At 37.6% G+C, this 13,845-nt stretch overlaps 2 protein-coding genes across 3 annotated transcripts; one reads left to right on the top strand and one right to left on the bottom strand.

Moving 5' to 3' along the window:
• The first annotated feature begins 578 nt into the window (after window positions 1-578).
• On the top strand, window positions 579-3,799 carry LOC140984832 (probable protein phosphatase 2C 6). The gene is made up of 5 exons (XM_073452484.1): window positions 579-1,144; window positions 1,359-1,739; window positions 2,481-2,598; window positions 2,699-2,922; window positions 2,998-3,799. Exons 1-5 carry the CDS (start codon window positions 893-895, stop codon window positions 3,541-3,543), a joined length of 1,521 nt encoding a protein of 506 aa, XP_073308585.1. The 5' UTR covers window positions 579-892; the 3' UTR covers window positions 3,544-3,799.
• Window positions 3,800-4,874: 1,075 nt separating this feature from the next.
• Window positions 4,875-13,489, bottom strand: LOC140984830 (peroxisome biogenesis protein 5-like). 2 transcript variants are annotated; one of them, XM_073452482.1, is made up of 13 exons: window positions 13,341-13,489; window positions 12,816-13,009; window positions 12,054-12,299; window positions 11,348-11,470; window positions 8,979-9,146; window positions 8,451-8,644; window positions 7,533-7,779; window positions 7,156-7,240; window positions 6,884-6,993; window positions 6,492-6,716; window positions 5,948-6,013; window positions 5,380-5,474; window positions 4,875-5,298 (listed from the first exon to the last, which is right to left on the bottom strand). In XM_073452482.1, exons 2-13 carry the CDS (start codon window positions 12,864-12,866, stop codon window positions 5,220-5,222), a joined length of 1,689 nt encoding a protein of 562 aa, XP_073308583.1. In that variant the 5' UTR covers window positions 12,867-13,009; window positions 13,341-13,489; the 3' UTR covers window positions 4,875-5,219. The 2 variants fall into 2 exon arrangements, with proteins under 2 accessions (XP_073308583.1, XP_073308584.1); XM_073452483.1 differs by lacking the exon at window positions 13,341-13,489 and having other exon boundaries at window positions 4,876-5,298; window positions 12,054-12,274; window positions 12,816-12,954.
• Window positions 13,490-13,845: the final 356 nt, after the last annotated feature.

Below are 13,845 nucleotides of genomic sequence, written 5' to 3'. Positions count from 1 at the left end.
TTGACAGAAATCCGGATATGCTCGAATGTTAAAATATAATATCGACCTTATGCAAGAGTGAACTTATAATCATTTCAATTTGCGGTAAATTACCTTGTTAAGAATCAAGAAGTGCAAATAGGAGCTGAGTAGGTCTCTTGTGAGTTCACGGATCTTTACTCGTGAGACGAATAAACCGTGTCTATATTTATAATAAAAATTAATGTTTTTTCAAGAATTTTTTATGCCCAAATAGATTTATTTAGTCCTAAAATCAGAAGTCTATATTGTCTAATACATAATCCCATATGGAAAATAAATCAACCGTTGAAAATTTAGAACAATGACTTAAAAGATAGTATCGAATCAACCTGTGTAATAAATAGTAGGAAGAATTAAGACTCATTTCGTAATATTTTTCGATAAACGGGGTCGCATCATTTCCAAGGTTTAAGGTTTTGCATGAAAAAGTAACGGTTGAGCCAAACGGCCGTTAAGGATTCCGAGTTTTCTGGACACCGGGATGTCCTCCTCAACGTTTTACTATTTTATTAGAACAGCTCACGGCGCCTTCAGCTAAATCTCGTTTCGTCACTGTCAACGATTACGATTTGATCGATTCGAGTCTCGAACTTCAAACAAAAGAGTATCCCAAGCAAAAAAATCACCCCCAAGAAAATTAAACTAATAAAAATAGTGTAAGAAGTCATAATATCCAGACCTACTCGCACCTCACTCACCTGAGTCACGCCTCTCTCTCTTGTACCCCTTCTCTCTCCTCCGGGTTTCCCTATTTTCGCCGTTTTCCCTTGTTTCCTGGTCGTGATTCCGGCCAGTTGTGTTGGATGCTTTCTGGGTTTTTCTAGTTTGAGCCAATAATCTGAGAAAGGGTAGATTTTTTGGTGGCGGCTGAATGGGTATTTGTTACTCTTCGAGTAGTGGGAGGAGAAAGACGGGGTGGGAGACCGGAAATGATAGTGGTGGGAGGTTAGATTCGAAGCCAAAGAAGAGTAGCGGAGCATCTGCGGCTGCCGCCTTAGTTTCGGCGGAGAGGCTGCTTCAAATTCCAGGGCGGCTGATTTCTAACGGGGCGACCCGAATCGCCAGCTTGTACACTCAACAAGGCAAGAAAGGAACGAATCAAGATGCCATGATAATTTGGGAGGTTAGTTTTCTTCGACTCCGATCAAGGAACGTATGAGTGTAATAATTTATTTTTGTACGCAGTCTAAAATTTTAGGATTTGGTAGTTGTCGAAGATGCACTTAATAAATAATCCATCTTTGTGAAAAGAGTCGTGTTTTATTTTTGAAGAATGATGGATGTTGTTTTTTTCGTTTGGGTCGGTTTATGACTTGCTTGGATTGTTTATACGGTAGAATTTCTGCACGGGAAGCAATGCAGATGCAACTTTTTGTGGCGTGTTTGATGGCCATGGTCCTTATGGTCACATGGTTGCAAGGAAAGTAAGGGATGGTCTTCCGATTTTGCTGAGTACTCAGTGGGAAACGAAGTCCGAAAGCAACCGAAATTCAGCGCACGAGAATGGATATCCGGAAGGAATGGTGCGTTTTGATGATTTCATGGATGACGATGGCTGCGAGTCATTGGAGGTCGAGGACGAAAAAATTCCGGAGATACATATTCCGCTCAAGAAGTCGATATTGAAGGCTTTCAAGTTAATGGATAAGGAGTTGAAATTGCATCCTACGATTGATTGCTTTTGTAGTGGTACAACTGCAGTGGCTGTGATAATGCAGGTGGCGAACTGATCCATTAGTGTATATTGTTAGTATTTCTCGTTGTAAGTGTCTAGTTTTTAATTGGTAAATTGGCTGTTATGTAATTTTTCTCCATTCAGCTACTAATGTCTTGTGAAGTAATGCAATGATCAGTCTGCTATGGGAAAATTTCACCTACCATGATGCATCACAGAAAATTTGCTGATTATTATAGAATCTAAGCTTGTATGATATAACATGTCATATATAACCTAGATGACTGGGGGCTTCTTTAATTGAAGCTCAGGAAATTTGAAACCAATATAAATGATCCATTTGGCGGTTAATTGAATCTATAGCATAGAGGACATTACCGGTCTATCTACAATAATTGGGTCCATGCTTAGCTTATCGCTCTCCACCTGGTAACCATGATCGCCTTGTCGAGAAAGGTTTTTTTTTTTTGTTGTTGCTAATTTAGTTTATTATTTTGGGATAACAGACTGCATAAACATGAAACTTGCTACATATCTTCTTCCAGTTTTTACACTACATCTATCTCTTTAGACTTAAACCCAGATATTTGTTGGCTTTTCTGACATCTGGTCACTTGATAATTCTTTCTTGGTCTACGATTATGATACGATGGTTTTGCAATTCTGGTCTATGGGGCATGATTATATTATGGGAATGATACCTTTATGACTGATCTTTGCATGGTCTGCTGCTTATCATTTGGTTGTAGATGGTGATCCCAACGTATTTTACATAATTGTCCAGGGCCAGGATCTTGTTATTTGTAATGTTGGCGACTCGAGGGCAATATTAGCAACCCGAGATAAGGACAATGGTTTGGTGGCTCTACAGTTGACTGTGGATTTGAAGCCGAATCTTCCAAGTATTCTAATCTTTTCTTATTTTATCTCATCTTTCTTGCGCAAGCGTTGTATGATTATGCATATGCACTGAGACTAAAGCTTCGGGCTCATATTTTTCAGGAGAATTTGCGAGGATCCAAAGATGTAAAGGAAGGGTTTTTGCGCTGCAAGATGAACCAGACGTTGCACGAGTATGGTTGCCAAATAGCGACTCCCCTGGCCTGGCAATGGCTAGAGCATTTGGAGACTTCTGTTTGAAGGATTTTGGTCTAATTTCCATGCCAGACATTTATCATCACCATATAACTGAGAGAGATGAATTTGTCATTCTTGCCACTGATGGAGTACGTTTCTGTTATTAGTTTATAACTGAAACCTAGGTGGTGTACAAACTTTGTCTTTACCGGTTTTTAAAACAGGTGTGGGATGTCCTCTCAAATAAAGAAGCCGTGGATATAGTTGCCTCAGCTCCAAGTCATGGAACAGCCGCCAGAGCTCTCGTTGACTGTGCGACTAGGGCATGGAAACTCAAGTACCCGACATCAAAGAATGATGACTGTGCTGTTGTATGTCTCTTCCTAGAACATTTACCTGCAGCGAGCCCGCCAAAAGAACTAAACGATTTCCCAGGAACTGCAGAAGAGGAAACAGATACTGTTCTCACGATAGCGGAAACCGATATCTCAGATACAGATGCCACAACTTCTCATGCTACTTTTGCTGAACCTCTGAATACAACTAAACAATCTAGTGAGATTGTGCCTGTTATCGAGGAAGCAGAGTTGAAACGGCCAGAAAAAACACTCGGCGGTCAATCCAAGAGAAGCTTAGCAGAGTGCCTTTCAACTGCAGAGGATGAAGAATGGTCAGCCCTGGAAGGTTTTTCCCGAGCCAACAGTTTACTCAGCCTCCCCAGATTCTTACCTTTCGACAAACGATCCACGAGTTGGAGAAAATGGTTATGAATCACCCCGAAAGAAAGCTACACTATTCATTAGAAAACGGGTATGTTTTGCTTTTAAATGGAGCCGATTAAATTGCCCAAATGCAGGTTCTGAACACCTACAAGGTGCAGAGTCTATTTTCTTGTTGGATTTTCCCAAAGCCTGAAAATTTTATGTGGGACTTACAGCATGGTGGCTCTAGGCCTCTTGGTGTTTTCGTAGGTACGCTTTTCTATGTACTTCCGAGTTACTTATATATGTTCACAATTATATATATTTATGTATGTATAATATGTATATTGTTTGTAGGAAAATAGATTGTATACATTCTGTCTCTGTTTCCAATGAAACTGTCAACAATGTGTGAGCAATGAACATCAACTGTATTTTTCTCGGGCGTTTTGTTAATGAAATGTATTTTCTTTTGAGCAAAATTATTTTATTAGCAATCTTTTACACTAGCGTAGAGTTGCTTGCTTATGTGTGAGCTTATCCCACAGAATTTCTTTTAAAAAAATACATTTTTTTTAAAAAAATAATCATGTTAATTATGCTCTATTTTATATTTATGTTGTACACATTTAATTTTTTAAGGAAATGATATTCGTTTTGAGCATAAAATGGACAGATGAGGTTGGGACAATTTTCAATTATTCTGCAAAAGTATGCATATGTACGAATCAATGACAGACAATCAATGAACACAAATTAAGAAATAAAATGCTGCAAGAAAAAATCTTTTATTTTCGAATATCTGAGGACTTGAGAGGTACGCTTTTGAAGGGTGGTGTGAGTAATAATTTAATAAGAATTCAACAAATTAAATACGGAAGTAGCCATACAAGTTGCATGGACCATATCCCCCAATTTTATGTGGTACGCAATTTCACGGCTAACATTAAATACTGATTGGAACTGGACAAGCTGATATTTATCGCCGACTTTGCCATACCTCACTGCAAACAAGGGAACTACGGTATATTTTCAAGGGACCAACCACATACAGCTATCGCTGTTCACGTTTTCGGATAAGAGATTTAGAAGGTACTTGTATCTTTTTTAGAAGTTAAGTTTCACTAAATCTTCTCTTTATTTTACATACATGTTTCTCAAATAAGAATACAAAAATCAGATGGTTTTTATTATTATTATTATTATTATTGAAGACATGGTGAACCATCACATTATTTTTATTTATTTTGAGGGTTGTCTTCACTTCTTAAAGAAATTGCTGTAGCTGAAAACTATAATTTGATGTGAGATTTGTAAAATTGGGAGAGCAAACTACAAGAGCATGTTTGAAAACGGAAAAATAAAGCAACAGTTTATCCGAGAAACAGAATTAAAAAGAATCCCATGTGATTGATTATTAATGATCAACTCCAGAACATTTTTGGAAAAACCCATTCTGTATTAGTACGTATAATTGAATATAGTCCAATACGTATTGGCCCCACGTTCATACATACAGTATTCGTTTATTCCATCTGCTAGTCACAAACTTTGGAATGCTAGCAAACCATAATTCATCGATACTTACTGTCAATTTTTACATGTTAACCATCTACTCCAATGGATCTTCCACTTTTATGAAATGTTTTATAACGATGAATTGATGTAAATCAAGCTGGGATCTTGGCAGGGGCATGGGAAATAATGGATTACCCTTTTTGTCGACAGGTTAGCAAGTATATCAATCACAGGGGAAACTCCTTCTGGAGAATATCAAGGTTTCTAGAATCGCAAGCTTCAAGCATATCATTCCGTGATGCGCAGCTGCAAAGAGAAGGGTGTGAATGCGACACGATTTGAAAAAAGGGGAGTCAACAGACTGATAGCGTCAATTGTGCAAAGTACCCCAGAGAGATTCTCAAATATTGCCAGGCGTTGTCCGCCTTTGGATTCATTGACAGTGCCCGGACATAGTAAGAAATTGAATCCTCATACCTACCCTGAAAGCAAAAGAAATTGTAAGCTAAGAGTCCAATGGCATAGAAAATTTTATGCAAAGGTAATCATCAAAATTAGTGTCATGGATGCAAGACATGTCAAATCAAACGACGTAGATTAGTCTATGATGATAGATTTGGAGAAGCAAGAAAATGGAGAAACCAGAACATGAGGTCATCATTGATGTTAGTGCATGGAACTCCAAAGTGAAAAATTTAAGAAATTCAGCACCTCACTTTTGATAAATCAAACATTATAATCAAGTCAAGAATAAAGGGGATGAAAATGTTACACAACGTGTTCCCATAATTCATCATCAAGAGTCTCATGAATAAAACTTCCATGTTCGAATTTAATCTTACTTTTTATGTACTCAAAATATGTGCAACATTCAAATTTCCAGCACATAGTTCATGCACTTCATGGTCTCTGTGTATGCATATTTAAATTTCAAGGTAACAAGGATGGACCTTACCTGATTGGCATAACTGATACCCATGTTTGCCCATGCACGCACATAATTAGGCTTCAAATCTAGAGCCTGACAAATGGTAAACTAGAGAATAAATAATACAGAAGCAGTCACTAGAACAGGGGCAAGTGGGGAGCTGGAAGGATGAGCAAGAATTTAACCACATGAGATCTAAGCCAGAAACCAGCAACCCCAAGTCCCCAACCACAACACCCACCCACTCAGCCAACCACCCACATTCATCATCTAAAATATAAAATTCAAGAAAATCCCTCTTTTATCATCCCCATATGTCTAACTAGTTCTTTACAAATTTTTAACTTAATGTTGAAGCTCATAAAGAAACAAACATTTAAAATCTATAAATGCAAATATTGCAAGGATCTTTAATGCCAGAATAAACGTAATTCAATTAACAGTTCTGTCTACATAATATGGTTGTATAGGTCACTGATGCAATTATAAATAGCCACATTCTACCTGAATAGTCCATACCTTACATTTCTTGAGATAAACGGACAGAAAAGAAGTTTTTGTCGTAAGTTACCTGTTGATAAGCAAAAATAGCATCAGCACTATGGACACTATTGGCCTGTGTTGCACCCAGCTTATTCCAGAGAGAATAGTCTCGTGGTTTGAGATTCAAAGCAGTCTGGAAAGACTCAATGGCTTTGTCATATTCTCTAGACAAGTTGTACATGACACCCAGTACAATATGTAAATCAGCATCTTCAGGTGACATTTTAGCAGCCTCGTTAAATAACGTGGCCACCTGTACCAAGTCCAATTGAAACCACTGGAAATGAATACTTTTATCAAGATGTTTTAACAGCATAAAAACAAGGAGACCATCAGATGAGGTCCTATGTCAAATGCAAGCATGAAAATAGGGAACATATTGCAGTATGGAGGAGGGGACGAAGTCCCAACTACCCTCACATCAGCATAATAAAGATTGGCAGGTTGATCTGGAGGGGCAACAGCCCCATACATAGGATGATGCCGTAGCCAACTGTACAAGTACTTCAACGCAGCTGCTTGTTCCAACTCTGGAAAATTAACGAACAAAAGTATGAAAGAAGTTTATTTGCTAAAAATGGGATTTTAGAAATTATTTAGACGTAGATAAATACAGACAGCCAATACTAATGTAACAACAAATTGTGGCACGTTCTTGTTAATTTCATCTCTTCGCTGAGGCAATTACTGACCATTTGTATAACTCACACCAAGAGCAAGTAATACTTCCAAGTTTGTTGGATCAACCTCCTGAGCACGCATCATGGCTGCAATAGCCTGTATCGTAAGAGATAAAGAGGATGTTGAAAGAATCCAAAGTTCAACTAAGAAACTGTTGTCACAAATCTCAGATATGCTTTACTGTTAACTTCATTTTGAAAGAATCTCATGCAGTCATGAACTCTTAGACATCCTCAATTTTTAAAAATATGCAGGCAATGAAATAACTCAAGAAAAAGGAAAAACTATAGCAAGATTTAGAACTCCACAAAACACCACAATACAACAAGATTTAAAATTAATGCGAATGGAAAGGACTAATGGAATGTAAATTAAATACAATTAAGACCTGTTGATCATCATCATTCTCCGCATGTGTTATACCAAGCAATCTCCAACCCTCTGCATTGTCGGGATTCTTTAGAACCTCAGCCTCTAGAGCAAGAACTGCCTCACTTAAAAGCCCCTTGCGAAACAGTTCCTGCCCTTCCTTTAAGGGGTTAGGATGGCCAACATATGGATTTAGATTAGAGAAAACATATACCCCCCTCGATGTTTCTGATTTCAGCTTTAGCGCTGATTGTTCATTTAGGTACCTGTGCATCCAAACCAAACCAATATCAATGCAAACTATTCAAGGTATTTAAAGTCAAACTTTTACTGTTGTACTTGAATATTTTTAACTTAGAAGGCTGTTCGGGTCACTTGATCTTTCCTTGTGCCAGTTTGCTTCAAGGGTTGATCCTTTGTACTCAGTTCGATATCGATATCCCAGCTCAATAAAAAAGTTACCATACACGACGCATAAAGAGAACAAGGGTCTCAAGCATTCTTTATGTGCTCTCTTGCAAGCAGGACAAGGGGGAGGCACGAATTTTGTCATGCATAAGATAATGTGGTTCATTGCTGCCATTGATTGTTTCTAAAGGAGGATTACAACCAAAAATTCCACACAATGCATTCACAAGCATGTAAAAGTTGCTTTGCTAATGAAATAGAAGACAGAATGTATTTGTAAATTCACAACTACAAATTCAAAAAGACTGATAGATCAGGGGAAAAAAGAACAATATCTCAGCACGTTTCATATAGAACCACTCTGAGGCATTCAACTACAACACATGTTCGGCCGTCGGCAGTCAATTGACCACTTGACTGTTGGAAATAACCAAATCCCTCAAAAATATGACTGATAGTTAAATACTTTATTATAATAAGCAGGAATGCTAGCCTTTCTCACCAATTGCTGAATCGATATTGTACTTACTCATCATATGCATTTGCCAAATTATCCGCAGAAGTATCATCCAATGTTCCATCAGTAATCTGGCGCTCAAATTTTTCAGACCGGTCATTAACGTTCAACTTAGAAAATTCATCGACCCACTCATTCTCTTCCAATCCACGTTGCTCATGTTCAGAAGCAAACTCATCACCCCATCTATTGGGTCCATGTGTAAGCTAAAGAAGACAACACAGATATCCATATATTAATATGGAAAGATAGCTCCACATTCACAATACAGAAACCGAAAGCTGTAAATCACAATAAAGCAATTGCATCCAGGTGCAGGATACATACACATCATAGCAACGTTTAAAATTTATATCCAAACACCAACTCAAATTATTTTCAAACATTTTCCAAAATTCAGCGGAGTTGAGTTGAAAGATTGAACAGCATTATCGACACAGAATGCGGCAAGCAACAACCATACTGACTCATATAGGGAACATAATCCACAAAGATAAGCCAAAAGCCTGCTAGTGATGTCTTTATCAAAATTGAACTCGCCTGCTGATTCACAAACTGGTCAGCCCATGACTGGCCTCCCCTATATTGCTGCTCATATTCGGTTGCCCAATCTCCAGGAGAAGAAAATGCAGCAGGTTTGATTTGATTGTCCTCAATAATCATTTCACCACGGCTCATCTTTGAAAGGAACTGGAGGAATGTTGAATTCTGTGCCAAATAATTAAATCGTGTTTTTAAAAATACGTATTCGAAAATATCAGTTTATAGAAGATATTAAATATATAATTGAATTTGATAGCGCACAAGTGTTGAAATAAATTAAATCGGGTTACTTTTCCTACCTATATATAGAATATCTATATATATATACGCTATCTCGCACACACAACACATATCAACACACACTGATTTCCTTCTCTCTCCCGTAACCTTTTTCCCAAAACCCTTCAACAATTTTCGTCAGCTTTAACCGCAGTCACCTGAAAATTTGAAATAACCACATTTTCGGAAAGCCTATGCGTAAGCTTTCTTTGGGTACCAATTTTGTGAAGTTTCGTTGCGACCCAAAAATCGGCCGTTGCATAGCCGCCACCCTCTTCGCCGAAAACGTGGAAAAATTCAGGTTTTGGTCGTTTAACGTTCGGCCTAGCTGCGGGAAGCAAGATTTCACAAAGGTCTGGCCATTTTCCGACTAGTACAGTCGCGTCCAGCCACCTCCGACGTGATTCCGGTCCAACGCCGCCGCGAGCTCTGGTTTCCGACCATCGTGTTCCCTGTTGGAGGTGTTAAAACTCGATTTTTCCAGCCATTGTTGTTCGGGTTATAGATTGCTCGAAGGTAGAATTTAGTCATTTAAATTTAATGCAATTTTTGTCCAAATATCGTATTATTATTGACAAAGTGTTGGGTTAATATTGTCAGTTCCGGAGTTGATCGATTTGGAAGTACAATCCGACGAGCATAGATTTTATCGTTGATATAATAATGCGATAATTTGAAAAAATTATGATAATTTGCTAATAAAATAATTGAATTTGAATATTGTGAAATTTTGAGATAAAATTCAAAGTTAGGAATTTAAAGTTCGTAAATAGTTGAAATTGAACTTTTAGTGAATTTATATGGTTTGTGAGACTGTTATATGATAATAAGACCATTTAAATTAATATTATCATGAATCGTGATTTGTCTGAATTGACATTTCCAAGATTTTCTTGAAGATTTAAATTACTGGTAAATTGGTTGATGTACGTACAGATCAGTTATTTTCACAATGTTTGACATAGACATCTGATGATTTTGTGTATGACTCGTTTGCTATTTTTTGATTTATGTGATATTATATTCTGATCTGCATATTATCAGTGGGTAATTGATGTGCAAAATAAAATAAAATATTGCTTTTGTCCACACACATTTTTATTTTAGTTAGAAATATCAATACCACTGAACATATCATATTGAGTTCATATTGAGTTTGTCTGTTATTGAGATCCAGTTATACTTCGGTTGAGATCCGTCATATATGTGTGTGTGTGTCATGGATCTTTGACTACATTGATTCGGTTCGGCTTAGGTTTGCTGGCTTCGAGGCTGGGCCATATCCCAGACATGTTCCACTGAGTTGTGGACCAGTTCGAGCATATTATGCATGATTGTTGATATCGATCATTTGACTCGTGATATCCTGATATCATGCACCTATTAATGCATGACATCATTGCATTTCTATGTCATATATCGTGGTTTTTTTATGTCTCGTACTGTCTTTTGTGAGTGGACATAACATGTGGTACATGTGGTTCAAACCTCGATTGCTCGAGATGAAGTATCAAGAAGTACGAGAGTTCCTTGAGAGTGAGCTCGCCCGGCTCGGTTGTATTTAGGTACGGCGTAGCGTTGTCGTTTCTAAGATAATATATGTATATATTTGGAGGATCGTTTTATGTCATTATCGAGCCTTAAATCTGTACATGTCATGATTATGTCTGGTTGTTTATGTTGTGTTTATTGAGAGCATAAGTTGTTTATTTCGATAATTTAATTTTCTGGTATGTCCTATTTACGAGAAGGTCGTGCCGAAATTTTTATAGAGCCAAACGCAAATTTTTAACTCATTTTCTGATGTTTACCGATCATGATTGCATGTTAATAAATCATGATTGGGATAACGGGCCGTCACAAAGTAGGTATCAAATTTCACTGAAAAAGGACTCATGTAATGAAGGCAGCCTGTTATCATTTTTGCTTTAGCTTCTGATATATATCTCATTCATTTTGGTGGAATTACTGTCCATTTAACAATGAGGGTAGGAATGTAGTTCCACAACTATTGGCCTATACAATGTTAACAGAACTCACTAACAACTGCGCAAGGTATTTAAAGTCCGTTATGTAGATTATATTACCTGAAATTTAGGGTCACCATTTTGTGCTAGCGTGTTAGCTAGCATGCGAGATTTCTCCACCGCATCTGAAGCAGAACTATTTGCAACTCTCGTTGAACCAACTGACGCTATCTGGAACTGATCCTGAAAATTTACAATAGCAACAAAGGAATGGAAAATTGAGTATTTTCCAGTGTAAGAGTTACACACTCATTCAGCATGCAATGGCTGAGAACACCATAAATAGGAATTTCAAATACAGAAAATGCAGCAATTTGACTTGTCCGAGATTTGGAAAAAAAATTTGGTGGGGTTGGAATCCAACAAGAGTCCCTTTCTCCATCCTCACTGGTTTCATTAAGGACACCGGTTCATTAGCTGACAACAATACATGCACATAAAATTCTTCTTATTAAAGGATTATCATACCATTTTTCCTTCCATGTGATGAAGACCGATAGAACACCCACAAACAGATACCAGGCTGAGAGAATGAAAGGTTTATCTATGAAACCATCACGATTCACCTTTTTATAGAGAATGAAATTTGTTCATGGAGCATGCTTAAACTTAATACATACTCGATCTTTATAATCGTCGATGTCCAATAATGATATATGCGTTGAATGTGGATCAAATACTCAACATTCAGCCATGTTTTACCATTGGCAATACCAAATGATAATAATCTGGCATGAAATAAAATACAATCTGATCAGTTGCTTACATGCTCAAATTCAGACGCCCAACCGCTGGCACCATGTTGTCGTTCAAATGTCTGAACCCACGACTTTGGATCATCATGTGCTCGGTTTTGGGTGAATTCAGCAACCCACCGATCTGTGGGATGAAGCCGAGGTTTCATACCTTGTGACTCATTCCAAAACTCCTCCAGCTCTGAAAATCTCCCAGGCACATGGCTTCTAGCCTTGGTATCATAATCGATTTCTAAAGAAGATAAAAGAGAATTAACCTGTAAAGAAAAAATTTGAACATGTAGGTCTGGGATATCATTGTTGGTTTGCACAGACAGCTCCCAGATGAAATTACTCCTTCAAAATGAATGTCACGATATCATTTCAGCTCAATGAAAAAGTTGACATTCTCTCTGATTTGGTGCCATACGATCACATCATTATAGTTATGTAGGTACTCGTCCATTACCAATTGAGGATATATATGTGTGCGCTTGTTTGACTTGACTGATTTGATTTTCAGGAATTCCAAAAGAAAATTCATTCTACACTGATAAAAGATGTACATAATTGCCCACAAAGATATAGTGCAAATCAAACGACAATGAGGGTAATTAGAAACTAGTAACTCATAATCGGACTGGTCAAAGAGGAATCGGCACGGAAAGGATGCAAAACAAAATTAACTGCAATGGACAACGAACTTTTGAATTACTAAGAAGAACAAAACCATGGTAACTTTATTGTATGACGTCTTACAACTTCCATAAATAATGATGATTTATGAATATAACCTGTGCATGAATAAAGTCTTCACTCTTATCAGCAAAAAGATGGCGAGCCATGATACTGCTACGATCACGTATGCATTGCTTGTCACCTTCAGACAATCCTAAAACTGGAAGAGAAGCCGGGCGAAAAGGTATGCCACCATGATTGCTGTGAATAAATGAGTGCAAAAAATTTGACAACACTCTTTGAGGTGGCCCTGCAAGGTAATAGCTTGTCACAAATGTGAAAGTTATCATCGAGACTTCTGGCTTGAATTCTAGTCAACCTAAAAATACTAGAAATCATTATCCTACCATAATCAAACATCGTTATCAGAATTAGAACACTGTGAGGAACTTCGAACTATTTCAGAAATCTGAAATGAAAACTGTTGTTCTGGGAAAACTTGAGAAGGTTGGAAAATAGGAAGAAATGTGCTACACAACATGTTTCCTGAAAATTCAAGATCTTTGTTTAAAAAAACATTAAAAAAAATGACAATCAGCGTCATGACCCCTGAAACAGTAGCAAATAACGGTCATATTTACCATTAAAATCAGGTTGAAGCTGAGGTCGTTCCAAAGGAAAGTTGGTTACACCATCCCTGCCCTGAAAAAGGGGAATTTGAGGTGGCCTCTGTATCTCATCCCAAGTATCAGAAAATCTATTTTGATCCACAGAATGGAATCCTTGAAAAAACTCTGCACCCTACACGAAGATAATGGGATGGTCATCCAGTATATCAACAAAACACATACCTATAGAAAATAAAAATGTCAACCTGTGCATTAGGATGCAGGGTATGTTCGAGCTCTGATCCAGGAAGAGCTGCAAGGGGCTCCCCCACACCCGCATACAAATTGCCATCAGGTATTGTAGTGGCTGCAGTGGGAATCTCGCGCAACCTTTCCTGTTTAGCAACATAAGTCAAATATCTCAAAATTATGGAATGTTCCAAAAGAAAGTATATCAGTTCCAGAGAACATAAAAGATATAGAACCAAAACACCACAATGGATGAGTGAAAACCGTTAGCAGACAATATCTGGTTGCA

The sequence above is a fragment of the Primulina huaijiensis genome, chromosome 9 (genome assembly GCF_012295235.1).
Source record: "Primulina huaijiensis isolate GDHJ02 chromosome 9, ASM1229523v2, whole genome shotgun sequence".
In the NCBI taxonomy this organism is placed as follows: domain Eukaryota; kingdom Viridiplantae; phylum Streptophyta; class Magnoliopsida; order Lamiales; family Gesneriaceae; genus Primulina; species Primulina huaijiensis.
The sequence above is the reverse complement of the archived record's forward strand: the minus strand, read 5'-3'. Positions and strand labels throughout refer to the sequence as shown.

Excerpts from the sequence above, each read along its gene's own strand:
- LOC140984832 (XM_073452484.1), top strand. The coding sequence starts at position 893 with ATGGGTATTTGTTACTCTTCGAGTAGTGGGAGGAGAAAGACGGGGTGG. Across the intron at positions 1,740-2,480 it reads CAGTGGCTGTGATAATGCAG|GGCCAGGATCTTGTTATTTG; the intron begins GTGGCGAACTGA and ends ATAATTGTCCAG. Across the intron at positions 2,599-2,698 it reads TTTGAAGCCGAATCTTCCAA|GAGAATTTGCGAGGATCCAA; the intron begins GTATTCTAATCT and ends CATATTTTTCAG.
- LOC140984830 (XM_073452482.1), bottom strand. The coding sequence starts at position 12,866 with ATGGCTCGCCATCTTTTTGCTGATAAGAGTGAAGACTTTATTCATGCA. Across the intron at positions 9,147-11,347 it reads ATGGTGACCCTAAATTTCAG|AATTCAACATTCCTCCAGTT; the intron begins GTAATATAATCT and ends TATTTGGCACAG. Across the intron at positions 7,241-7,532 it reads AGAATGATGATGATCAACAG|GCTATTGCAGCCATGATGCG; the intron begins GTCTTAATTGTA and ends CTTACGATACAG.